The sequence below is a fragment of the Aulonocara stuartgranti genome (genome assembly GCF_965226115.1).
Source record: "Aulonocara stuartgranti genome assembly, chromosome: 13".
NCBI classification, from domain to species: Eukaryota; Metazoa; Chordata; class Actinopteri; order Cichliformes; family Cichlidae; genus Aulonocara; species Aulonocara stuartgranti.
In genome coordinates, this window is record NC_138949.1 from 11,491,457 (window position 1) to 11,519,025 (window position 27,569).

General features: G+C 41.3%; 1 protein-coding gene across 6 annotated transcripts; it reads left to right on the forward strand.

Annotated features, from left to right (window-relative positions):
* mymx (myomixer) lies at positions 1–26,834 on the forward strand. 6 transcript variants are annotated; one of them, XM_082558184.1, is made up of 34 exons: positions 1–667; positions 1,196–1,285; positions 2,519–2,662; positions 5,216–5,362; positions 5,834–6,025; positions 6,763–6,831; positions 6,929–7,012; positions 7,232–7,350; positions 7,453–7,567; positions 7,649–7,726; positions 7,828–7,943; positions 8,982–9,144; positions 12,551–12,696; positions 12,788–12,881; positions 13,201–13,350; positions 13,604–13,753; positions 14,255–14,511; positions 15,572–15,707; positions 16,374–16,568; positions 16,894–17,046; positions 17,917–18,134; positions 18,466–18,649; positions 18,734–18,889; positions 19,075–19,431; positions 21,552–23,483; positions 23,909–24,043; positions 24,137–24,211; positions 24,292–24,378; positions 24,484–24,575; positions 24,679–24,764; positions 24,844–24,907; positions 24,995–25,209; positions 25,662–25,808; positions 25,911–26,834. In XM_082558184.1, the coding sequence occupies exons 1-34, from the start codon at positions 176–178 to the stop codon at positions 26,174–26,176; spliced, it is 7,104 nt and encodes a 2,367-aa protein (XP_082414310.1). In that variant the 5' UTR covers positions 1–175; the 3' UTR covers positions 26,177–26,834. The 6 variants fall into 6 exon arrangements, with proteins under 6 accessions (XP_082414310.1, XP_082414309.1, XP_082414311.1 ...); XM_082558183.1 differs by having other exon boundaries at positions 2–667; positions 12,785–12,881; XM_082558185.1 differs by having other exon boundaries at positions 2–667; positions 9,027–9,144; positions 12,785–12,881.
* The last annotated feature ends 735 nt before the right edge of the window (positions 26,835–27,569 follow it).

Sequence of the window (27,569 nt, forward strand, 5' to 3'; positions counted from 1 at the left end):
CTCTCTCTCTCCCTCTCTCCACTTTCGGTTCCACCCTCCACTTGACTGCTGAACTGAGACTGGACAACTGTTTAGTCAGGAGAGCGCACAAAGGGATGAAACAGACTTTTTTTCAGAGCTCATTTGGACCTAAGCAATTTTGTTTTGTTTTTGTTTTCTTATTGGGACACTAGTCATGTCTGAGAGTATTGTGAGGAAGGTGCAGCCCTTTACCATTGGGACAAGGCTGTCAGCTCCTGCTGTGGCAAAATGTCAGGATTTTACACAGAGTTATCTGCCTGGCGAGACTCTGGATAACTGTGTGCTGCAGCACAATCTGAACTCGCTCTACCTCAGTGGATCACAGGTGTGTGCACATGGACCCTGTCTCGTCTCGCCGATTGTCAAGCAGGTAGCCCCCGTGAAACACAACCAAGACCGGATGGCAGCGGAGGACCAGCTGAACCAGAATGTTGCCTCTGCCTCTGCCGTCTCCAGATCAATAAAGAAGATCACAATCTCTGGGAACAAAGACAGGCCAGAGAACAAGATGACAGCAGAGCCTGCAATTACACGGTGCACATCTGAAAACAACAATAACAACAACAACATCAGCAGCACATCAGAAGTACATCTGCCAAGGATAGTGGGTGTGAGCTGTGAGAATAAGCCCACTTCTCAATTTAAGGTACAAGACTGCATGCACACATAGAATTCTAACAATAAAGAAAAAATATGACTCAAAAAATATGGCAGTGCATTAAAACTGTTGTTAAGGTAAAAAAAAAAGTCTAAATATAGATAAATATTTTTTGTCAAATATATGTGTAGCATACCTTTAGTTACATAAAGGATATTTGATAAATTGGCTATTTTAAAGAGTTTCAAAATAATTAACCTTAAACTTGAAGAGGCCAGTTTTCCAACACTGTTCTGCTTTAATTATAACATTTCCAGTAGAATATGAAAATGATCTAAACATGATCTTTTAAAAACAGAAAGTTATTAAAGAAATGGCTGTTAATCGAAGATATATTTGTTTTACTAGCTCCAACCGAAAAGGCCTGTTGGAATTAGTCACAAGCACGTGCGCTTTCACATCGTGTAAAACGTTAATTACCAGCGTTCATTTTTGTCTAGCTTTCTTTCTTTTTTTTTCATTCATTATTGACATTTCTCGTCCCTCCCGGTTGCATATTTTATCCTAATATTTTAGGTTTTACTCAAAAAAGAGAGCAGCGATGAATTTCAGCCCATGCAGGGACAAACCAGACCGAAAGCGAACAGAGAGAAATCCCTACAACAGGTAAGATGCAAGCTAACTGCTAAATTAATGTCAAATAGTTAGCATTATTTAAAAGACATGTTTTAGAGTAAAAGAAGTGGTAAAAGAAGTGGAATTTTGAGGCTAAAATATTTTGTTATTACTTACTGTGCTACTGTGAGCAGCTGTCTTTAGTGTTTTATTTAGACTAAAGGAAAGCTAGCCCTTGTTGGGGGTTTCTTTATAGCTAGCTGCTTTTATATTATAAATTTAAAGCTAAGTGACACAGGGGTGGAAAACCAGTTATAAGAACAGTGTGTTTTGGTTGAATGCTACCCAGAATACTCGTTGTTTCCTCTTGATTTTGCTGTCGTGTATTTAAGACACGTTATACAGAACAAATAAACACTAAAAGTATATTTGTAGGATGTTGTGTAAAGCTAGTGGGCTGCTGGATTTGGCCGGTTCCAAGCTGAAGTCATTGCGTCTTGCGGATGAAGTGCTGTGTTAACAGCAGAGCTTGCAGAGGCAGGGCCCACTGGAAAACATGAAGTCAGGAGTAGATGTTAACAAAAGAAAAGGCTAGCTGAAGTACTTGTGGAGGCTGGTTGTAATAATACACAGACTGCCATGGCCTTAATTCCCCTTCAAGAACAAAACAAGGAGTAATTTTTCACATAATTTCCTATTTTGTTACCACAACAATACTTTGAGTTTACTCTGCTCATGTATTATTCATCCACGTTGTCAAAATGTTCTTATTACAAGAGATAAAGTGGCTTTGGTGCCTGTACCTGTGCAGGTAATAATGAGCGAACGTGATCTGTCAAGGCTCTTTAAAGATGACATGTTTACACATAAGCCTGAAAAACATTGGAGGATCTGCCTGTTCCTGCTTCCCTCTTGTGCCCAGATGTTTCCTGATTGGGGACCAGCAGGAATGCATGTCCATTAGTGAACTTGTGCCAGTCGTGTTCATTTCATCCTACGTGGTGCTGACAGTAGGTTTTTGTTAAGAGAGACCTTGGGGCCAGTCTGCCATGTGTTTCTAATGTGCCTGGATGGCGAACATAGGTATAATCAACGTAAGCGGACACTTAGACATCCTCTGATTGTGAAGTGATATTGCTGGAGAGCTGTGCCTCTTTCTTAAAGGTTTGTCAGAAGCAATCATCATCTGGTGTATGGTTTTATCTGTTTAAAAAAAAAGGTTTACGTTGGAGACAAACTGCTCTTGTGTTTTCAACACTTTCTCTGTGTTGCATGCTCACACAGATATCAGTACCTGAACCGCAGGAGGATGAGCCTCAGAGGAAAGAAAGCCATCCACGCACACCGATTGAAGGGTCGGCAGCTGTTACACCTCCAAGTGACTGCTTCACTCAGCGCAACTCACTCTTCAGCAAGGAAGTACTGCAGGTAACACGAGGAAGGCATACCAGCGTATTAGCATCAGTAGCTCCTCGTGGTATTTCAGTGGGTTTATCATTTGTTTTTCACTCTTTGACATACAAGCTTTATTTTCCTGCTCTCCGTCTGTTTCTAATGTCTAATAAATAAGGAAAGATTTGAAGAGATACTTTTTCTATGGAGCTTCTCGTAAATTTGCAGCCTCTTATTTTACAGTTAATTAATCAGAATCTGTTTTAATCTATAAATGCTACAAAGACCACAAGCTACAGTGGGCTGATCCCAAAAGAAACATGTTATGCTGTTCAGTTAAAATCAGAAAGGAAATTGCCTGTTGTATGACCCTCAGAGGAGAACAAAATATGTACTGATTCTTATTTTGTCCCTAAGAACTGTATGAGCTGTGTTCGGCTGAGGGAAGAGAGGGAGGGGAAACCGCCACAAGCAATTATTTGGGGATGAGATCATTGTTTGGCTCCATCCCTTCACGCCTATTGCTCAGAGAGACTCAGCCAAGCAGCACAACTGGTTGTGTTATCTCACTGCTGCGTTTACCCCAGCACACACAAGGACATTTTTCAGCGAGTTCGGCTGAGGGACATTTTTGTCCAGCAGTTGGCTTTGCCATCAGACCTCTGTCGAGCAACCATCCAAGTGATAGGCGAGAAAAAAAAAAGAATTACATTTGAATATGATGTATGTATGTGTTAAAAGCTTTGTAGCACATTAACAAGCTTACTAGACCCATTGGACACAGTGGAGGATGCTTTTGTATGTTCACGGTTTTTGACAATTGGCTTTATAAAAGTGGAAGTTTAGGTACCTGGGGACCTGCCTGTTTTACAGCGATTTGGTTGACTGCTATTGCTGATGAAAATGTATTATTATAGTATTACATTTCTGTCAAAGTGGAAGTGAGCCTTCCAGGGAGAGACTTTTAATGGCCCCCGATGGTTCGAGCTAGGGGATCGGAGCGGGTCACAACATGGTGCAGCAGGACTTTGTGTAGAGCCATCTGTCTCCCAGGCTGCTCTGCAACATATCTTGCCTTTCACCATTTCATTTTCAAGATAGAGAAATAGAGAAACTTCAACCCCCACAATGTTCTCTGGGCCAAGTTGCATTACAAAAGAGGTAAAAAATGTGGCCCGTTAATAGATATTTTATAACTGTCAATCAACTGTCCTTGTTTTCTCTATAAATTCCAAAATCAGATTTCTTTCAACTTTTTATATTTATTTTAAAATTTGTTATGTATTAACTGCAATGTTTATTTATGTGGCCATATTTTTTTTAAACTGCAGTCCTTCTATTCTTTGTGGCTAGACTAAGGCCCAACTGTATGATTTGAACAGACCATTGTTGTGCAGAGTGGACAGGAAGAAACAAGGGAATCATAGACTTCCTGTATGAGGTCATTATAATGCCATGGGAGCCAGTGTGAGAAGATAGGGGCAGGCCTGTTTTGTCAAGCTCTTTTCCTTCTGTTGAAACCAGAAATACGCCCGTTACCCTGGGGGCCTTGTAAAGTTAATGACTTGCTCCTCTGGGGAGCAGTGACATCATATTTTAATCTAGAGCAAAAAGCTGTTTGGTGGATGTGTCATGTGCGGTCTTGATGTTTCATTGATTTTAAAGTGGAGTTGCTACAGAGTTTATTATTCAATGTCAGTCGCACCGAATTCCTTGGGAAATAATGCTCTGATGTAATGTCAAGGTATGATGACTTATTTGTGTGTGTAACTGTCAGTTGACGTACACAAAAGCAGCGCTGTGAAAAAAAGAAAAGTCCGGATCAGTCTGACAAGTAGAAGAACCTGAGCTGATTTATTAGTTTTTGTAACTTAGGCGGGCCACTGACTTCCATGCTGTGTTCTTTGCAGAAAACAAACACGTACTTTCCAACGCTTTCTGATTTTGGCCACCTGGTTTGGCCTTCTCACTCCATACAGAAGGCTGCCAGAAAAGGCTGCTCTGCAAGACAAAGTCTTATGCAATGGAGTCGAGGCCCTTGCCAAGAGAAACTTCTGCTCTGTATAACATGACACTGGAGAACAAAGAGCTGGTCTTGATGTGCTTGATGTGCTGTATGCTGTATTACAATAAGACGGGGGGAAAAAAATTCGGTCTTTGCTAGATATGTAAAATGATGACTGCTTTTGTCTAGTGTACTTTCATGCAGATGATATCTCACAATCCAAGCTCTAGATCAGCTTAAGGTGTGAAATGACTCGCTGCAAAAGAAAAAAATAGAATATACTGTTGGTCCAAATGTACAAATCAGTCTTCACCATTAATTTTCACATGTACAAGGAAGCATCGCGTCACTTTTATGGGTCCAAAATCAGTTTTTGTCATGTCTGTACTTTGTCACTGTCACAAAAATCACCAAATTGTTGTGAAAATTTGGCCAAACAGCACTGAATACATGCTCCCTAAACCAGCATGAAGTGTGTAAAGCAGTCTCACACACTCTCAGATTCAGGTCAGCAAACATATTAGTGAATAACAATGTGAAGCATGACTGAGACATTTTTGCCTGTGTTTGTAATTTGGATGTAGGCTGAGGCGTGGATCAAAGGCAAGCTACAGGATTTGAAGGACGGATGTAATATTCAGTGCTGCCCCCTGGAGGATTGGGAAGACGCCTCACAAATACTTCAGAGAGATCTTAAAGACTTTGAGAACACCCTGATTCAACTCAACCAGGTGGGAAAGTTATTCAAGATGAGACTGGACACTAACTGAAATATCACAGAGTTACCAAAACAAGCACATCTGAGCACCCTATGTCCAAAATTAAATGTTTATTTTAACTTTTTAACACATAATGGGCATCTGAATGTAACCATTAATCACTGCGTTTGGTGTTAAAAGAGCCTGTCAAATCATATAACACATAACATAATGGTAGGCACTTCCAGGCAAGAGAAAAGAGGAAACCTCAGTATTCCAGGCGACTCTGTCAAGCCAGTTTATACTTTCTCCCACAGGAGAAATGTTTGGAAATTGTGCATTGGTCATAATTAACATTGCTCGGCAGACAGGCCGGCAAGGGCAGAAGCAGAACTCTGAGAGTTTTCAGGAGTATATCCAAAACACGAATGACAGATGTGTTGCCTCTGCTCTGGGTGACAATTCAAATGAACAATGTCTTTGTGTTTCTGTGTGTTTTAAAAGATGGGTGAGCAGCTGATCTGTAAACTGAATCCCACATCTGATTTGGTAAAGAAGCAGCTCAGTCAGCTCAGGGACCAGTGGCAGACCCTCAAACAGATGGCTGCAAATCAGATGAGGGCCCTAGGAGGAGCCAAGAACCTGCAGGAATTCAACAAAAAGGTGGACAAGCTGGAGGCATGGGTTAAAGAGAAGGTAAGGAACATATCAGTCTTTCTCTACTTTTATACTACATACAACTAAAATTTGTGGGTTACTGGGTAAACTCAAAGTATTTTGTAATATTGGTTGTCTTTACGATGCAGGTATTTCCTTCAATATGTCTTATTTTCTTAAATTCAACACCAACAGGGTAAAATGTAATTTACGTTTTCTTTTTCTTTTTTTTTGCAATGTTTTGTATTTCACTGTTAATTCCTGAACATGTTTCATTTTTCTTATCCTGTTCACATCACCTTTGTAATCTCCCTACATTTCTCTTTCCCCTTCGTATTTATCAAAGCAGGCAATCCACATATTAAAAAACAGCAGTTAATAATGCTCTCCAACTTCAACAATTATGCCAAAACAGTTGGCCCAGAGGCAAATCTGAGTCTACAGGCAGCTCCAATCAACATTTGTCAAGATATTAGTCACAAAAACAGCACTTTCCAATACAGGAAATTAGCTCAGTATCCTGAAGACATCTCTGGTTTGTGTATGTTCACCGGTGTAAAACATCTGCCTGTCATTATCAAAAAGCAATCATCTAATTCATTTTAGGCCTATGTTTATCTCTCTGTTCATGTCCGTGTCTGGCACAAGGGAACTGATGATTGATAATGGACCTGTGGGATTGTAATGGAGGATGCTGGTTATGAAGTCTATAAAACATCCACCCTAGGAGACGTATTCTCCATTACGTTCCACTCATCCTTTCCTCTGTCCCTTAGTATCAAGTTCAGAGTTCCTCACTGCATGCTGAAGGCTATTTCTGTTTAGCATCTTGCTTGGTAGCAGAGGTAATGTGGTTTAATCCTGGTGCCTCTGAAAAAAAAATAATGGTTGGGTTCCTAACTAATGGGGGCTATAAACACTGACTTTTATGTGTGCCAGCAGGAAGAGGAACAGTGTCTGGTGAATGTCCTGGGGGAAAATGTTGACAAAATGCAGTTGACTAGAAGAATTTTAGATCTGAAACAGGTGAGCTACTACTAATAATTACCCGAACACTGATAAAAGTGTTATAAACAACATTCCTGTGGTAAAAATATATGCATTTCCATATGTTAATAGCTTCCTTTACAGTTTTGTAGAGGTTTTCCAGTAATTTATCTATGGCTGCCTGTAATTTGTCTCCATCAGTGTATGGTAAAGACAGCTGAGGTCATAGTTGGATTGTGTTCTCCTGTTCCCCTGCAGGATGAGCAGCTACACAGAAATCTCCATGAGGAAATCAACAACTTGGCACTGAAACTGGAGAAACAAGGGAAGACAGATAGCAAAAACATATCCAGCAGGAGGAAACACATCAATAAAATGTTTGTCACTTACATTTGACTGAAAAATTGCATGAAACACCTCCAATCTAAAGATTAATTGAAGACTGAGTTTCTCTATGCTGCTGTCTGCTGTTTGTGTAGGTGGCTGAAGATGCAGTCGCATCTGAAAAACTACCATGAAAATCTTCATCTGGCCCTGGAAGTGTCCTCATTTTACCAGCAGGCTGATAATATATTATTTGCTATAAACAGCATGGTAAAACTTCCTGAAAACCTAATTATATTATCATATATTAGATCTGAGAGGCTCTTCCACTCACAGTGTCCCTTCTTTTAGAGGAAAAACATGTCTGTATTGAAAGACGTGGACAGCTTTGGAGATAGAGAAATGCGTGAGATCGCCAGTCAGATCATGGTAAGCTGTGTCTTTTCACTTAAAGCAGCACTGCTTTGTCAGATCTTGAAAGTGTGTTGCAGAAGCCTTCTCTACCTAACCTGCAGGCCTGTGTGTGGTAGATGCTTGATGTGAGTGTATCCCAGCTGTCGAATCTCCGTCCCACCCTGGCTGCCAGTGTCACACGGAAGCAGAGTGAGGTGAAGGATTGCTGGGCACTTCTTCAGAAGCTTTTCAGGTACGCCAACAGGCCAAGGATACCCTAACAACTTTGGTGGCCTTAAATATGTGGACCATTTCACTCAATAATTGGTCCTTTACAACTACCCAGTGAGTTAGAACTTTGTTTTTTCTGTCATTACCCTACTGTTACTGACGTCAGACGTATGCACTGGGAGAACCAAACAGTTTTCCAAATGAAAATGAGCTCTGCCTGAAGAGTTTTCTCTTCATTCTGATTATCCGCGTCTAATTTTGGTTTAAATCTGTGAAAAATTACAAGCAAAGAAAAAGTCTGCCATGTCTGTTGACCAGTTAGCACACAGATTATCATTTACCATTTACCTCTCAGTTTAGAATATGAAGTTTTCTGTGCTGATTTGGAATTTGGAGAGGTGTACAACATGAATAATGTATTGGCAAAACTGCAAGTTGAAAACGTGGTTTGTTCACCTCTTACTATTAAAATCCTGATGTCATCTGAAACAGTCTGCTAAATCTGAGTAGAACTTCTTTACAAGCATATTTAGTTATTTTTTTATAGAATGTGTAAAATACATTTATTGTTACTGTAACTACAAGCACTATGTAGCCAGACTTTTTTTTTCTTTTTATTAACTATCCAGACTTTTGCATCCTTAGACTGATTAGGGTGCTAGAAGCTGTATCAAATTAATGACTACAACCAAAATCATTGATATTTTGTTTCAAGTTCCCAATTTTTGTATCAGAAGGCCATTAGGTTAAACAGATGTATTACTCCATTTGGTGAAATAATCATAATAATAATGATTATAATCATAATATTGCAAAATTTGTAAATTGTGCGAGTCAGAGCTTCTGACATCCATGTGCAAAAACTTTCTCATGTTAGTAGCCTATCTTTAGATCCAAATATTACATCATGCCGTCTCTTATCAGCTGCTTTTCAAGACTATTTTAATCAAACAACACAAACACTGGCATGAAACTTCAGAGCCATAATTGGAAAGAATCGCTGGCCTCTGAAGCCCTGCTGTCAGTACTACAGTAACCTCCTGGTCTGCTCACCCTGCAGGAGTGACAAGACCACGCTCTCTCTCTCTGGCTCCACTTTCACCAGGGAAGATTCTGACCTCCTGACACTGGCCCAAGAACCCCAGTGCAACATGGGAATGGAGGCAAATTGTATCATGGGAAAGGAGGTGAAGGAGGAGAAGAATCATCTGAAAGGCTGTGCTGTAAGTAGCTTTTGTATTTCACTGTAATACTGGAGAAACCACATTGTGGTTCCCAAGTAGGAGAGAACAACTCCATCAGTGCTGGCAAAAGATGACACCAGCCCCATTCAGTCCTACAAAATCTGTGGCCTCAGAAAGTGACGCACTTCGTCCTTTGGTTTGGAAACTGCCTGATATACAGCTAAAGCACAGTTTTCCAAAATAGAATTTGACAGATGTGCTGTAAAGCAGTGGCTTCTACTCTTGGCACCCAAAATACTGTTTTCCATCTTCCCTCTACTTAATTATATCATCGGATGTCCCAGTTTTGGAGAATTCCGTGATAAGATGGTTTGCAAAAATACCAATTTTGTGCTTAAATCAGTGCTATAGAGAAAAAAAGCAATATGTAACTGTGTTTTCTATTTTTTGCCAATCACCTTCTGTATCATCTAACAAGAGCCCCAGTCTTCAAATGTTGCAAATATTGCCCTGTAGGAGACACAGGAAGAGCTTTTAGAGGTGTTATTTGTGCTGGCACAAGAATTACATAAGTTTCCATGAAAAATGTCAAGCCCTGACTGCACAACATGGTTGAACAGTGCGCCAGAGCAAATAAGCCTTTCCCTCCAAAATTTCACTTCATGGTAGAAAAATATCTTGGCTTTCAACCATTCTAACAAAAGTACAGTCATTGAATTAATACTATATTAACAGAGGGTCCATAGTTCAGTCCAGGGTGAATATTCTAGAGAGTATGTTTATTCCTTGGACTTGACATTCCTTGTCTTGGAGGCCTACAGGAACTTTATTGAACTCGCGGGTCCTCCTATAGTTACCGCACTGCCCATAAACCTGACAGAAAGTCTGATTATCCAGAAATGTAAGTGTGGTTAAAACCAGTAATTATGTGAATATTTAGTCTTTAAACTTAGCGCATTACATTTCTTTGATTACAGTGGCTGTTTGAGTTTAGCCTAGAGCAAAGCTGTTCTTGTATCGCTGACCTTGAGCACTTCTGATCCCTGCTGGGCCCATGTCCTAACTTTGTCAAGCCAGAAAGTACAGATGCTTGAGAAAGCAAACTTCATTCTTTCCATTCTTCTCATGTTACTATTTCAGTAAATTTCTCTACTCATGTTTTCTCGCATCTCACCATCTGTGACAGGAGCCCATCAGGGCAGCAAACCTGACTCAGTTGTTGCTCTACAAACACTGATCTTGTTGCCATGGCATGCAGGACGACCTTGAGTGAATGGTTAGAATGGTCTTTATTGCACTAGGAGTTAGTAGTTGCCTGGGTACACTGACTATGGGAGCTTTACTTGTCACTGTTTTATGGAAGGGTTAAAAAGACACTCCATGAAAAAGCTTGGAGCCTTAAAGGCCAAACGCAGTGCTAAGCACAAGCACAGGTACCTGTTAAAACAGTAAGAGTAATTTGTCACATAGTTTCACAGCACCCTAGTGTATGGAATTGAGCCCATTACTTTTAAGGGTGCAATGACGCAGTTACATGGATCTTTAGGTTAATAGTGACTGTGAATTATTTGCACATTTGCATATGTGTTCATGTGCACATACACAATGTATTTATTCTCTCTGTTGCAATAATTCAGTCAATTAGCTGTAAAGGTTTTAGTGTCTGTACGTGCTTCAATATATGCATCCATGTCTGTTTTAGCCGTATATAGCCTCTTGTTTCTGAAGGTAAACATGGCTATCATCTGTTTCTCTGGCTAATTGTAGCCAGATGCTACTGCTGGAGACCAGATGGGTCTGCTGCTAAGTGATAGTTCTTGGCTGACATCATAGCACACTACAGAAAGACACACAGGGTGAGAGGAGATTAGCAGAAAAGGGATAGGAAGGAAGAGTGAACAGTATGCTGAAATGGTAAATGATTGGATAAGATGGTAAAGCACAGAATACCATTAAATATGACATACCAAATTGTTAAACGGCTATTTTTTCTGTAGCTGATATTCTGCCAAAGTGAAACGACACGACATGTTTACAGTGGAGTGCCCTGCAAAAATGAAAGACAGAAGCAAATGCCTGTCTGCAGAGGAGACCTTAGCAATGATTATAAATTCTTTGACACGAGGTTTTTAGCTCTACTGCTTTAGCACATAAATGGGCCTATAATTTGCCTCTATGAAACTCAGCCTGGCCTATAAAATGACTGGCATGTTGGTAAATGATGTTAGACCCCTACAATTTACTGCACTTTGCATAATTTTGGAGGCGACACTTTTCTTTGCTCCCTGCCTCACTTTTTCTATAAGCCCAGTCAGAAAATAATATGATTAAATTAAGGGCCCTCCATAAAACACTGTTATAAATGGATTTTTTGTATTTTTTGTATAATTGCTATGGCACATTGCTAAGTGCTTCCATAACTTTATAATTTCATATTCAGTATATATCATCTGGTTTAGTTAAGAGAAGCAATCAAAAACTTACATGTATAGCACTGTATAGTTAGAAACAGCACCAACATCAAGAAGTAATTACCGAATAAAGCAATAAAAAACAGCCTAAAACACTTGAATTAAATATTTGTATACATACATATACATAATTATGAAAACATCAGTTTAAAAGAAAATATGTTGTTGTAGTACACAGCTGCTCGCAGCAGGATGAAGAAGGTAAAAGACCTGCACTCAGGATAGCCCAATGTAGCAGTCCAGATACTTGTGGCTCTCATTGGAAACTCTTCAGTAGAGCCCTTTGGCCAACCTTTAAAATGCTCATATGGTTGTAAAAGTAGCTTAGTGGCTGTTGACGTCTTTAATATATTTCTGCCCGTAGACAAGGTTGATCGCTGTGGCATTGACCTTTCTAAAAACTCCAGAGTTCTCAACAGAGTCGGGGTGGATGACCATGGAAATCACTGTCTAAAGCTGAAACAACACTGCTGCTTTAAATGGGAGCAGGGGCATGGGAGTTTGAGGGTTATATTTCTATCTACAATGGCTCTTTTTATGATCAGAGTGGTTTAACATATGTTAGTAACGTTGTGCTCATTCATTTTGTAATTTCACATTTTTAAACCTTTCTTGCCATCTTTAGTATTGAAAAAGTTTGATGCTGTCAAACAGAAATAGCTTCTACTCTGAGACTGGTCTGGGCTGTTTCACTAAAAATAGCGAACCTTTGTGAGTATGTTTTGTGTCATTTACAGGAGAAACTCCGGGCAGCTGTCCATGTTGTCCAGCGTCCAGCCACATTGTAACATTCACATTAGTACTGAGCTACAGCAACGCCTCATTGTCTAGTGACTGTTCACAGCATGAAATCCTCTTTTCTGAGACGTTTAATCATCCTGTCAGCATTAATTCAGCAAAGGCCAAGCATTACTCACACACCATGTTGCTGATCTTTTGGATTTTCCTACAGACATTTACTCCTTTGTCCACAGAGTACTGCTGACGGTGGGAGTGGTAGACGAACACAGAGCTGCCAAAGCCAGGAGCAGCAATCAGTGAACCACACCTCTTTACCAATGAGAGACAGCCCTGTCTGCATTGATGATGCTATCGTCGGAAATCAATTGAAGGGGGAAAGGTGACGTTTCTGCCTGGCTTCTCTCGCCATCTTACATAATGAAAGGTCTTTATGTAAGTCATAATTGGAGTCTATGTTTTCTTTGCAGCAGGAAGCCCAGAACAGAACCCAAGATTGCCACCCCCTCTCCAGGCCACCCACAGCTTCACATACAGCTTCAGAGGTTCACTGTGTCTGCTGACAAGGTGACTACTTCCCCTGCCAGTCACACCCACTATTCTCCCGACAATAGAAATCAATTTGCAAAACTGTTTCCATGCTCCACACATACAATTAAAAGTACAAAAACAGGTTAGCTGGCAGTAAGGACTGTGCCTTCAACATCAGAAGTGATTGCTGTTAATTGTCAGCATAGCATTTGTACTCCGCAATATGGCCATGTATTTTTGCATTAACTCATATCTATCACTTAGAAGTTGTTTATGTGGTTTCCTGTAGCCTCAGCAGCTAAATCATATGTGTAAACTGTTCCTCATTACTCTCTTTGCTTTTTTTCCATCTCAGACTTTGTCATGGCTCAAAGACAACGTGTCCATGGCTACACAGGTGTGTTCAATAGCCAGTTTTGAGGGGCTGGAAGCAGCAAAGAGGTGTCAGCAAACCGTTGAGCAGGAAATCCTTAACAACCGAGCCAGGATAGAGGTGGTCAAAAAGGTAAACTGAAGCCCACTGTCACATTCACAGTTTCTCTTGAAATAAAGCACTGAATGAATTCCTTTAAAAAAATCTCCCCACATTTTGCAACTTGGGTTTCTTGGCAGGTCTGGTTTATTAATCAATGAGCTGACATCACGTCTGAGACAACTTTACTTACCCAAAGCTTTAGATTAGTCTATAGTTACAATATAAAATCCACTTCATTTCTTATTCATAATTTTCTTTCATCACTTTAATGAACCTTCCTTAGGAGGGCCACGGGCTGGTCCGGGCACAGCACCCGGGAAGCACAAAGATCGAGGAGTTCCTTGGCCAGCTGGAAGTCCTGTGGGAAGAACTGAGGAAGAGACACCAAAGGAATGCTGTCTTTCTCCAGGCCTCAGAAGAGCTGGGTTTTAGGGTAACATTCTTTTTTTTTCTTTTTTTTAAAGAAAAGAAAATAGTTCACAGGCTGTTCTCTCTTCTCTGTTGAAATTTATGATTATGACAAATTATCCTGGATCCTTTTTATCCTTACTAAAAGCTTTCTGTTCAGCCAGATCCTGAGCTGTATGCATGCACTCATGGTTAGAAACTTGTTTACTTTATCACCTTAATTGGCTGAGTTGTTGAGATGTAGTCACAACATTTTATGAAGGCTAATCCAAGGAATATAAAATGTGCTCAGATATAATTTGATTATGACTTGGAAAGAGGCTGCAAATCCAGATTGATGACCTAGTTGGAAACCATGAGTCATGTAAGTCTTAGCAACTACTTCCACGTATTATTGTTGTCTTTGAACAGTGCCTTTGGTAGTTTAAACTGTGCATTAAATCACCTTGAAATTAAAGCAGGAAAACTTCTATAACATGAGACATAAATTGCACTCCCCCAACCTCTCCATGTCTGTTTTGTACAGGTTGTGAAAGTGCTCCAGGCCCTTGGCAGCTTGGAGGCCTGGCTGGAGTCTGTGGAGCTTTCCATGAAGGAATCTGTCTTAGCCGGTGACCCTGAAACAATGAGCATGGCTGAGAGGGAAAGCCGTTTGCTGGAGAAAGAGGTGGCATCCCGTAGCCTGGAACTCAGTGCTCTGAGGCAGGAGGTGGACCGCCTTCATAGTCACAGCCACCCACGTACACGAGGGCTACCGGCACGCATGGAGGAGGTGGAGAAAAAGTATGTTAGAAAGATAGGTCAAGGGTAGCCCTTTGATATTTGTCATCATGGAAAGTTCATGTTATGGATCTGAGCAATGAGACTCTGGTGGTTTTTCTCATCACTGTGGTCAGGAAATAAAGGAAGTCAGTGTTTCCAAGAGGTCACAGGTTTGGGCTTGCCATGTTTGTAATCCAACATGGAAGAGTTTGTTCATAAAGCTCCCCAGTTCTTATTTAAGACAAACAGTTTCACCCCATAAACCACAAATATATATATAAATATATCCATAGATTTTTCTCTAAGTTGGCAAAAATATCTCTCCATGTGCTCATCATTTCACGGCCAAAGTTTATTCATTTGTGATTCATGCAGCACTTAGTGAGGTCTACCCCAGAGTTTTGACATGCACTTTACCCACAGCTTGTCAGTGTGTGTCAGAGTCACCCATTCCGTGTTTGCAAGATGACGCCTCTCTTTTTGGTTGGCCCTTGAAAGACAGGTTGTTGCCATGGACTCTCACTAAAACTTATGATGCTGGCTGGTTTACCCAACATACCTGTGTCTATAAACAGAAGTTCAGACTCTGTAAAGAACACCAAGCTGACCAAAGAAAATACAGATGTGGAAAGGTCTCAGTTTAAGTGTTTCCAGGGTGGGGGTGTTAGATGGGGTAGGGATGGCCACTTGTGTAGTCTGAGGTCCTGTTGATGCAGGAGGCTCTCGCTAAGCAGCTGAAAGACACTTGTTATGATGTCATTATTTAACAGTGCACACAAGCAATGTAAGGGTCATTTATTCTGGAAAAATACCCTTTCAAAAAGATCCCTTTACCATTTCCTATATAAACTCTGCACAGTGGAGGTACCTCAGTGCACTAAAGTACAGGATATGTTTATGTGACACATGATATATGATAACATAAGCAGTGCTCTAGCACGGTACGAGTCACCTAGTAAGATGCTTGCGGTCTCTGTAATGTGGTTCTGCTGAAGGATGCAAGGTTGTATATGTGGATGTGGTTTACAATTTAGGTGTAACTTTTGGTTATAACATCCCTGCTGGTGTTTGTGTTTCCCAGGTACCACCGTGTCCAGAGTGCCCTGACCCAGCAGAGCTCTGAGCTGCAGGACACGCGCATGCTGACCGAGTTCCTGGAACGTGTGGAGCTGGAGGAAAGCCAGGATCTCAGTGGCAGTCAGTACAGATTAGGGCAGGTAGGTAAATTTTTCAATAGTGGCATTTAAAGGATACGCTTGTAAAAAGTTTTAATAAAAAAAATATATTGTTGTGCATGTGTAGCCAGTTTTAGCATTACAGGTAGCTTTAGTTTGTTGTCAAATTTTGCATTCTACCTGAAAATCTGTAGTTTAAATGGTAAGTACGCTGGTTCTTAAATATACTTTTCTACTCTATCTGAGCACTCAAAGCACTTTACACAAATTCCCTCATTCACTCATTCGCACAAGCACTTTTTTCTAAGCTCTTTCTATGTAGGTGCTTTTATCTAACATTCATACACATTCAAACTCTGAGGGATTTATTGGAGAGCAACAGACTGGAGCAGACGGGGATCAAACCACCAACCTTCCCATTAGTATGTGACCTGCTCCACCACCTGAGTTACAGCCACACTGCAAACACAATATAAATCCATTTTATGAACTCTACAACAGCTTTAAACTAAAAGCAGTCCTTATCAAAACTGTTGACAGTGTTCTATGAATTAATCAAAATAATATAGTATAAGAATTTTTAGATTAAATTATAAATTCAGGAGTGGCAGTATTGCAATGCACTACTACTTTTTCTCATTCACATTACTACCATTTTAATTCAGTTGAACTTGGCAAATGAATAGTAACTCTTTTTGTACCTAACAGCCTCTCCACAGTGAAAATTCCCCAGCTCCTACTTTGCTGACACTTCAGAACAGCGGCAGTGGTGAGCCTCTGTTAGAAACCATGGGAGACCCCGTGGAAGAGCTACGAGAGGCTGTAGAGATGCTGAATGACACAGTGAGAGAAAGAGGTCGGTCACAAAGCCACGACCAGGCTATCCAGGAGCTGATGAGCAAGGTAAGAAGAGGAGATTTTAGATATATATATATATATATCACACACACAATGGCAGTGAATGAGTTAATAGGCCCAAGACAGGCCACCACTCCCCCTCACATGTGTTTTTTTGTGTTATTTCAATTTACTCTTGGTTTAAGAAAAAAAAAAAAAAAAAAGTACACATTTGAAAAAAGCACATACGCAGATGGCTGGAGGGGAATCCATGACACCATTTTAAACTAATTTGCAATGTGGCTCTCATTGGAAAACAAATAATGTACACTGAAGTATAATGACTTAATAACATCCTATGAGTACTCATGATGACTTGGTGCATCGCCAGCATGCCAGCCTGGCAGTGCGCGTGGAGGAGTGCGTGTGCTTCAGCAAGGATCTGAGCCTGGACATCCTGGAGAAGGAGACAGACATGGCCATTCAGTGTGAGCCAGATCGCTGTGGCCTAGAGGCTCTGCGGGAGGAGCAGGACCACCTGGAGGTGAGAGAAAGATGCCGGCACATGTTGTGATTATGCTGTAAACATCTGAAATGATTCATTTCTGGTAATGCAGTCCAGTATTCCATTACACTGATGTTGGATTATGGACAGTTTGCCCTGTGTATTTAAAAAAAGGGAAGTCCCCCCAACCCCGACTGTCTTATAGTCACCTCCAACACATTGTTCCACAGTCTGTTTCCTGTTGTGACATATTTTTTCACAACAACAACAAAAAAAGCCTGCCTTTTCTCCTTTGTGCTATGAGCAAGCTACATAGAGCAAGCAAAAGTTTGTTATTCCCGTGGGATATTTATTTGTGCTTGCATGAGTCACTGTTGTGTTAGCTCTCAAAGTGTATGTGTGTGTTTATGAGCAAATCTGGTAGGGTGTGTATGAGTGTCCACGGTTCACAGGGTTGGAGATGTGAAGTTGGGGATGGTAAAGTTCTGTGTGAGTCATTTTCTGGGCAGTGTTATGTTTATCACACGCACACACAGCTGTCTGTACTTGATACCTTTGAAAAGCAGAAATGACCTAATCTCCCAAACTGAAATAACTGTGCCGTCAGCAGACAAGCATCTACAACTCAGTGTTCTTGTGGCTTACTGTAGCTGAGAAACGTTATGAAGTAGTGGTCCCAGAGAACCCTCAACACTATTAATTACTGCCTCGTCAAAAGGAGGACAAAAAAATTCCGACTGCAAGCTAGCTATAGCGTGGCAGCCCATATGTAGACCATATGGGCCTCTAACTGAATAATATGCATTAAGCTATGGAGATGAGGTCATAGTCAGAGATACAATTGGTACAGGCTGTTTGAGTGAGTGGATTTGATGGGAGATGATAGATTCTTACTGTGATTCTCCACAGACTGACTACGAAATCATCAGGGAGGAGGTAAAGGAGTTGCAGGACCAGGCTTCTCGACTGAAGGATCTGTGCCCAGAGAGAGTGCACGTACTAGATGCAAAAATTCAGGCTACACTGCAGGCCTGGAACGAGCTGGGAAAGAGCGTGACAGAGAACAAATCACGTCTGAAAGAGTTTGCGCAGCTCCAGGACTTCTTCAGGAGCTACCTTGCCATGATGTAAGCAGGGCGTGAGGATGTTGTGACCCTTTTCTGGGCCTCAAGTTATTTCGTAATCAACTTTTGTGAGAACATCTGCCCCTTACAACATCTATCAAGGAAAGAACAGGATGTTCTCATTGTCAAGCACAGGTCCCTGGGGAAGTGTATAATTTAAGATGTGCTGAGAAGGTCAGAGCAAGTTTCCTGGGCTGAGTGTGACAGGGCAATGAATGTCTGTCCTACCAGGGAGAGCCTGGTCATTCTCATGCTTTGTGAATGTATGGTTTTTCTCACAGCCCTGTTGCTTGTCTCCTCCACTACCTCCCACCCCAACCTGATCTCTGAATAGCTCATGGACAGAAGACACCAGGTCATGCATTTTCTCAGATACCACCTTGCATTTTGGGAAAGACGGGCAGACATCACTGGTTGCAGAGCTGGATATGCAAATTGAGCAAAAGTTTGAGGAGTTTGATGAGCTGGCCGCCACAGGCAAAAATCTTTTAGACAAGGAGCACCACCTCACACAAATGGTGAGCAGGGTTTCACACGTGACTTTCTTTGAATATATTTTTGTTTTTATTTGGTTCTACTTTACGAACTCTAATGTCTTACAGGTAAGAGAGCGTATGGAGGAACTGAGGAGTATGCTCGGGTGGATCTTGGTACACTGGAGGGCTCAAAAGCAACAGTGGCTCCACAAGAAGAGCAGACAGGAACCTTCACAGGACAACATTTACTTTGAGGCGACAATGGGCCCGCCATCAACAGAGGTAAATGAGCAGAGGGACACTTACTGTAGAGACAGAATGAGTGAATGAAGGCTGGGGAGAACAATATAGCACCAGTGCATGTATGTTTTTGACAAGTGGAAATTGTAATATAAAATGACAAATATTTGTAGTTCAAAGTGTTTCTAAACCATTGTGTTTTTATGTTCTCTTTCCATGATACATAGAATTCAGCTCCTGAGCCAGAGCCCTTCCATTCTCATCAATCCCCAGTTGTCACCCCTACTGAAGACACAACAAAGGCAAGAAATAGCCAGCCATTGTGTTTGGTGCCCAGTCATGCTGAGAAACATAAAGAAGAGCCATCAGAAGATGGGTATGAGATCATGAACAGCATTGGACCCCAGGATGATCCTCCTAAAGCCAACGTGCTGGTGCTTAAAGAGGGCAGCAGCCCTCCTGTAGGGGGAACAGTCAACCTCATCCTTAGCTTTGGTAACACAGGGGACAGCCAGGTTCAGGTACTTGACCTGCCTGCTGGGACAAAAGAGGTAGTGGAGGAGACCTCTGAGCCTGTCCACAGGGTGAGAGACGCACTCATCATTTCACACTATAAGCAGCTACACAGTAATATGGGGCGTCACTATTAATGCCCACATTCACTTCTCTCCCAGAAGCACTGAAACAGATGATATTTGTTACTGTTCCTGAAGGTTAATGCAGTAACACGCATTCCCTGAAACCACACTGCATGGGATCTCCCTTCTTGACTGTCTTGCTGTTCATTCCCCTCTCTCCTTTGGCCTTCACATCTTCCTTTTTCCCCGTTTTCTCCCTCAGCCCACTGTGCCTCAATCTTCTGCCTATAAAAACTTTTGGAGGCGCTGCCAGGGGCTTTTGGAAAATACTTTGGGTAGTTTAAAGCGAAAGAGAAAGATTTATCGGCAGAGTGCAAATGAGGTAAACTGCGCGGTGTGAACTGGCATTGCATGCTGCATCTCGAAGTGTACTGGGACTGCATGCCGTGTGTAGCTCTTTTCTTAAGGGAGCATGCTCTACTAATCTGTTACAAGACACAGCCAGTCTGCAGCTTCCCTGGCTTGTTTCCTTCGCTGTAAGTGAGACATAAGAGTAACGGGAAATAAGTCAGGCCGAGGTGCTATCATATTCATACTGACACCATCTCCAAAGTCGCTGTGGCTGGAAAATTTATAGTTAACATGAGAAAAGTGAGAAAAGAAAACAAACTGTTTTACTATTAAAACTCAGAGTTTCCCCACTTAACTAGAGTCGTAAATGAAAATCTAAAACCAAATAAATTCTGTTTTTAATGTAGTCCTTTCTGTTATGATTTTTAATGGGATGTGAAAAGAAAGGTGCTACTTTTACAATCCATTTGTAAAAATATAAACGTAATGAATAAAGTGATCTACCTGACATTCAATAGGTGAACAATAATGTTCTGTTTTCAGGAAAAAAATATTGTATTTACGTAACTTTTATAATTTACTTTAATGCTTGCAATAGATTTATAACAATACACCCCAAACCACAAGTTGTACAAAATCTGTGTATAAAAAGTTTTTCAGTTGATTTACATTTCTTGGGAATTTACACCGAAAATAAACTGTTATCTTTGCAGTATTCACTACCATATTTAAAGCAGTTTTGCTCTCCATCATGCATTCCAGCCTTAAAAGCAAGAGGAATGATCTCAGTAATCTTGATGCACTGAAAACAAATCTGTGTATTTTGGCAAGTCTGTCTTTGCAGTAATCTGTCAGCAGTCATCGTGCCTTTTCAGCTCATCTTGTATAAACTCAGATGAATTGTTAAGTTCCCACCAGAAAATCACACAATAAAACCTGAGCTTTTTCTTACTGTTAAACTTCTTTGGGCCACAACTTGTTAAATGAGCCAGGATTTAAAACTGAAAAGATTTGCTGACAGAGACAGAATGAGGGTGATGAGTAAGAAGAGCACAATCAGTCTTCTACCTACAGTGAACGTTGACAGAAGCTCTCTCTTCTTTGCTGTCATTTCACTACAAGCCTGATATAAACCTGGTCGTGTTTGACTGCGCGGCTGTGCTAAAGTTGTTTGAAAGCAGTGACCTCATCCTCTCTTCATATGAAAATCATGCTCCAAAATGACTCGCAGCATGAGTGCTCTCTCAAGTGCCAGCAGAGGTTCAGTCATTAGACAGAGAACTGTTGCTGAACTTCGAAGAAAAGCCCCCAGACTGCACACCATGATTTATAGTCTGGGGTTTCCACAGAAACAAGAGATTAGTCACAGAGTTGAAAGGTCAAGACATTACAGCTGCGTATGACGGCATGTGAAGCCACATATGATTCTGATTAAGTCCTGTAAGTGTGCAGTTGCAATAATGTTCATGTTCTTTGTCCTTACATCTAATGTTTTTGTCTTCGATAATTTTTTAATACATTTACATTGTTGTGTCAGATTCATGCATTCCTGAATCCGTTGTATTCTTGGATGTGTGCGATCATTGTCTTAGTCAATTTTGCTCTCATGTCATCGTCCATCTGTAACACATAAAACAGCTCTTGTTCTCACAGAGGGCTGCAAGGCTTCAGCCTGCAGCACGCATGAGTCTATGGTTAACCATTTTTAGTACAGTAATCTCACTAATATAAGAGCTTCCACACATACCTAATATACTTTTTTCTCTTTTTAATAGGTAAGTACCTACTTGCATGTCAAGGATAACAACCTGGCTGCGGCCCCTGTGTATGAGAGCATCACCTTGCCCCGCCAAAAAAGCCGCTCCACAGCCTCAGCCTCCCCGACTTTCTTGCCATCCTCCTCTTTGCCATCCTCCTCAGCACCTGCACTTCAGGGAACCAACGTAACTTTCCACAACACGACAGGGAACGGAGGCAGCTCCATCTTCAGCAGCATCAAGAGAATGGGCAAGAAGCGGAAGAGGAAGAGAGACGCGCGTAGACACACTATCCAGAAAATCATGGGAGTTGAGGAGCAAACAGATGGGATGCCTCATTGTACCTCTGAGACAATCACATACGACACACATACATGGCCACTGAAGGAACGTCGAAGGAAGAAGAAGAATGGGGATGGAGTAGAAGCCATTGCCTATATGAAGAATCCTTTGCTGAAGGACATTGATACAGAGTGTTCAGGGGAATACAGCATTACTCCATATGCTGTTTCAGCAGGACCCACCACTACACCCACAGCAGGTCAGGTGAAAAGCCACTGCAGGTTCCTCTCCTTGGGTTCTGTATTGAGTTTTGATCTACCTAAAGATATGAATCTCATTCCCAGCATTCAGGACATCATTACTATTGCCCCTCCAGAATCAAAAAAAGTAGCCGGGACTGATCCAGACCCTCACTCGCACAAACAAACATTCCTGAGCTCTTTCAGACAGACTAGACCCACTCCCACTGTCACGCATGACACTTCAGCTGAAAGCAGCTTTGCTGAGACACAGCTATCTACATCTCTTGGGAAACATCTTCCTGGTGTGGACAGCGGTTTACAACCTCCACCTTCTCCTTCTGTGGAGGAAGATGAGGATCAGACTGTACAATGTAATGATTTATCTAAAACCCAGGTGGCTCTTTGTGAGGAGGAAAAACAGGAGTGGGACAAAACATTGTCAGAGATTAAAACCAGCACAGCTGAGAAGGATGGGACTGTCCAGCCTTCACAGTTGCATATTTATGTGAACCAAACCTCCACCTCCACTACAGCTATACATAAACACGAGTGTCTTAGTGTTCATACACTCATTAGAGACTTAAATGGACATCAGTACCACAAATGTGCAAGACCCCACAGTTTTCATGAAGAGAGTCCTGGACTTCAGTCAAGCCAAGCTTCCTTCATGAGAGTCAATCTGAAGTCAACAAAGAGTGTTCGACAGGACTCTGAGGACTCTGGCATCTCCACCTCCAGCAGTCTCAAGCTTTGCAAAGATGATGCTCCACGTTCTGATAGCATGCAGCCTAAAGGAGTGGTGAGGAAGCTTATATCTCTTGAAGTGGGAGGTACAGAGTGCACTAAAATAAGAGAAAATGATTCAACAGGTCCACCTTCACGCTCAACAGTGATAGAAACAGAGCCTGTCCACCTTGATCACCAGCAGTTTGAGGAAGAGGAGGAAGAGCTAGAGGACATCTGGAACCAGACTACTAACTACAGGCAGAGCATTTGCTCAGACATCATGTACCAGCCCAATGAGGAACCTTTAGACAAAGCCAAAAAGACACCTTCAGATACAACCCCGACTGTGCTCTACAGAAACCTCGTCACTGCCTCGGCACCCAACCTTCTTGTGGCTGAATTCAAACTGCCCACCCACATTCAGAACCTGCTGGGTTATGAAAAGGGCCAGAGTCCCAAAGATCACCTTCCTCCACTGTCTATAGGAGACAGAAGGTCCTGGGCAGCTTTTCCTAACAGGGAGCCAGCCAGCAAAACTTCAGTGACAGTGAACGAGACTGCTTCAGATCCAGTGAAGCTACCTGATGTAGGGGACAATCAGAGATACATTTATCAGTACAAAGAGGATGAGGAGGAGGAAGAGGAGGTAGAGAAGGCAAAGGTGGGGGCGGAGGCAGACGAGCACACAGGTTGCTTGAAGGTGAGGTCAGGGTGTGATGATCCCACATGACTGAGATTATACTGAAATTACAAAAAGAATTTTTTCTCACACATTGTGGTGGGTGGTCAGACAGACAAGTGTGTCAACAGTTTTTAACGGAATAGATTTAATTACTTTTTCATTATGTAAAAGAAAAGACAAAGACAAATGAATTCAAAGCCAAAGTAAATCAAAGCAGAAGTATATGCAGTTCTAGAGACTTAGTGCTAGGCAGGATAGTAGATTTTATGGTAGTAGATGTAGTAGAAACATGGCATATACTTTATATACTTTCGTATGTCAATATGGCTTGCACATTATGTGTAGTTACTGTGTGCATGTATACTGCTCTCACCCCAGTTGCATTGTAGGTATTCAAGGCAGTATAGCTACATTAAAAAGTTATATCTTCTCACCCTGAACAGGACCCGTCAGTGAGTCTCCTGTCAGTTCATATGGGTTTGGATGGGATCTGTCAGCAAAGGAAAGCCTCACAGAGCCAAGAGGACTTGGAGAAACCTGAGGAGCATGTGGCCTCAGGGTGGCACTGTTTCACCTCAGTGAGTGTTACTGCAGTCTGTAATGGAAATCTGGGCTCTTCTATGAGTTTTCTTTTTTCATTGATTTTTTTGAATTAATTCACTTCCCTTCAGAGTGGAAAACCTGAGCTGCAGTCTATGGAGGGGATGCTTGAGAGGAAGCACAAGCTGCAGCTGGGAGGGAAGAAAGTAAGAAATGTTTAAGCCAGCACAGTCAGCAAATGTAAAGCGTGCAGTCAGCACTACACACTCTTATCTTATTTTCACAGGCACCCTCCAGAGGTTGGAACTCCTACCACGCTGTCCTATATAGACACACCTTGTGCTTCTACCAGGATAGAAAGGAGACTCTGAGGGTAAGCCAAGAAATCACGACAAAAGGACCCCAAGAGAAAAGTGAGGATTAATAATTGAAGTAAATAGAATGTGGTCACTGATGATTACACTGTGTTGTGCTGCAGAGTTCTGCATGTGGCCTGCCACTGAACCTCATGGGAGCAGAGTGTTTACCTTTCCCAGAATACACCAAAAAACCCAACTGCTTTCGATTAAGGTCAGATTGTAGCAGCTGCTGTTTAATAGAAATATACTGATTTAAAGGCAGTGATGCCTTTCCAGCAGCTGGAACGGTAAAAATCGTGTTTTCTGATCTTTAGGCTCCGTGATGGGTCTGAATATCTGCTTAATGCATCTTCACGCTTTATGATGAAGAAATGGATGATGAAGATACAAGCAAGCACAGGTAAACTAGTTATTTCACAGCTCACACTGAATTAATGTTCAGTATTATTATTCTAATTCATTTGTGTGTGTTTTTAAAGGTCAGACAGTGTGTAGGTCTTCAATATTAGGTGTCCCTTTTAATGAAGATCTCCCCAGTTCCTTGTAAGATGCTTTCATATAATTTGAATTACACAAAATCTTTGATATTAATTTCTGTAAAATAATAGCTTGCAATTCTTTTGTCCACAGAAAGCCCCCCTTCTGTTTTGGATGTCATGATCCAGACGGTTGCCACTGTTCCTCTCAACATGATGTCACCCAACTGTTTCCCAGGCACAACCCACCGGGTACCACCCAGACCAAAGAAATTGTTGTCCTCACCAGAGAGTTAAATCACATGACACAGAGTCACTTCAAGCGTTTGGATGAACATTTAATCTCATCCTCAGATGCGGGCTGCTGCGGTGAGAGCCTCTGCTGTGCAGACAAAAGCTGCATTTATCTGGGACCAGTTTAACAAATACCTCTGCCCCACTTTCGCACACGGCAATACAGAATAAAATAGACCCCATTCTCCACCGCCGGCTTCTGATTAGTCCCACTGGGCTGGTGGTTAGAGGATGCACTCTGTTACTTATTGTTTTACGTACAATTTACATTTGATTTATTTTAAGTGCAATGATTTTATCAGCTAATGTAGTATAAAAGATTTAATTTCACGGCTTTGGATAACCAAAGAACTAGTGAATGGTTGTTGCAGGTACAGTTGGTACCACTAGGGGGAGCTAAAGTATTGTCTACTTGCATATTAAAACAACATAACTAAGACTGGTGTTAATACAATAAAGGGTTTTGCTTTTCCTCGCTCCTCTGTCACTTTAGTCCTATTTTTAATGTTCTCTCTGGCCCTTCCTAGATGTTGATAAAGGCAGCTTAAAGCAGATGATGACTCACAGACTCTCTGGAGGCTTCAAAGACAACGCCTCTTCCTCTCCCCACTCCCCTTTATGCAGCGGTCAGGACTGGCTAAGTAGCAAGCGTCGCTCCCACTCCTTTACTTCATGTTAGTATGCAACTAGTAAAATACATTTTAGCATTTATAATCTATAATATCTGTGTTATTTCTTTTTGTCTTCTAATGTTTTCTGTTTGGTGTTTTTTGCAGCAACTTACCAAAAGATCAAACCCATGTTGCGCACCCCTGGAGGCAAAGGCCTGGAAACAGGCTCCAACTACTGTGTGACTCTGGTGGTGGGAGACAAGTCAACAGACAGCGCATCAGCAAGCAGAAGCTCTGAGCCTCCACTGCTGGCTTTGGCTGGGTGGGAGCAGGACAAATATCAGGACGCAGCTCTGAGGAGCTACGTGAGCCTGCCGCGGCCACGCAACAAGTCTGTCTTCAAAAAGTTCTTTGGGAAAAGGGACCTCTGAGTTTATCGATGATGATTTATAGAGATTGAAAAAATAGTTTCGAATGTGCAGTGCACATATTAAAAACAGTTACTACTGACCATATTTATGATTAAAAGACATACCACAGTTTTATTTTTGACGGATTTTATAGAAATCACTTAGCTGGCTTGAAAGTCCTTATATTAAATCATTTTTATGAGTGTTTATATTCTTTTTCGCTTTTCTTTTTCAAGCAAAAAGAAGAAAAGTGTATGTGTGCACTGTGTAGTTGCAGATTTAAATCTGTATTCCTTCTTTTTGTTTGAGTAGTATTTCTCTTTTTTTGGTAATCTTTGTATAGAAACCCACCTGCTCAGCAGACGGTCTGTTTAGAATCCCAGTGGTATCATCTTGACCTGGTTATGACCAAGTATTCACCATATCCTCAACTCACGATGCTCGTTGTACTATTACATCTTTATAGCTCCTCTGTTTCACATGTTTCATGTGTGTGCGCTTGTGTGTATGAGTTTGTGTGTGTGTGGTGCACCAAACTAATTTACTTAATAACCACAGATCAGCAGTTTGATACTGCCGAGCTTGTTTGATACAGATACTAATGTAGCAGAGACTATTAATAATAAAACATAAAAAAAACTTGCTGTGGTTGTGATTAAAAGAAATCATTTCTAAGACAGTTTTGCTTAAAATTTCTGTTGCTGGAGCTTTGTTGTCATCTCGGGAGGCTTTGAAGAGAAAAGGGATTAGATGAATAGAGAGATTAAAGGCCAAGCTAGGCTAAAATTATCCTCAGATCATTAGTCTTATTTTTGCATATGTAAACCTGACATCATTCAGAAGCACCAGATCCAGGAACTCTGCAGACATGGCTGCATAATTAGTCATGCATAAAGCATTTGCAACACTGTTTAGCATTACAAAATATCTACTGATTCCCTAAAAGATGCCTCAAACAGATGGCTTTGAACACAGAGTGCGCATGAAAATACACTGAAAACTGCAAAGTCAAAAAATATCTTAAAATGCTAATTATTTCCATGTGTGATGACCTATAGGACCTACATAAGTATGAGCATGGGCTGTGTTTGATCTATAAGAGCAGCTCATATCAGCTGAGGTGCAAATGCTGCGTCTGAAATTTTAATTTCAAATTTGAAAGTCCTCACACTTCATGCAGAGGCTAAAAATTGCTGAACTGTTAATTCAAGTGGAAGAGACTACCATGGCTGAACTGTTTTTGGGAGCAGTTTAAGCTGTGGAAACATTAGCTGAGCTGAGCTTGAAGTCTCTGTCCTTGATAACTTTCAACATGCACTAGTTACATGCAGACCTTCATAACATACTATGATTGTACCATTAGGCCTGCACATACACATTAAACTATATCATTTTACCCTGCAACCACTAAATA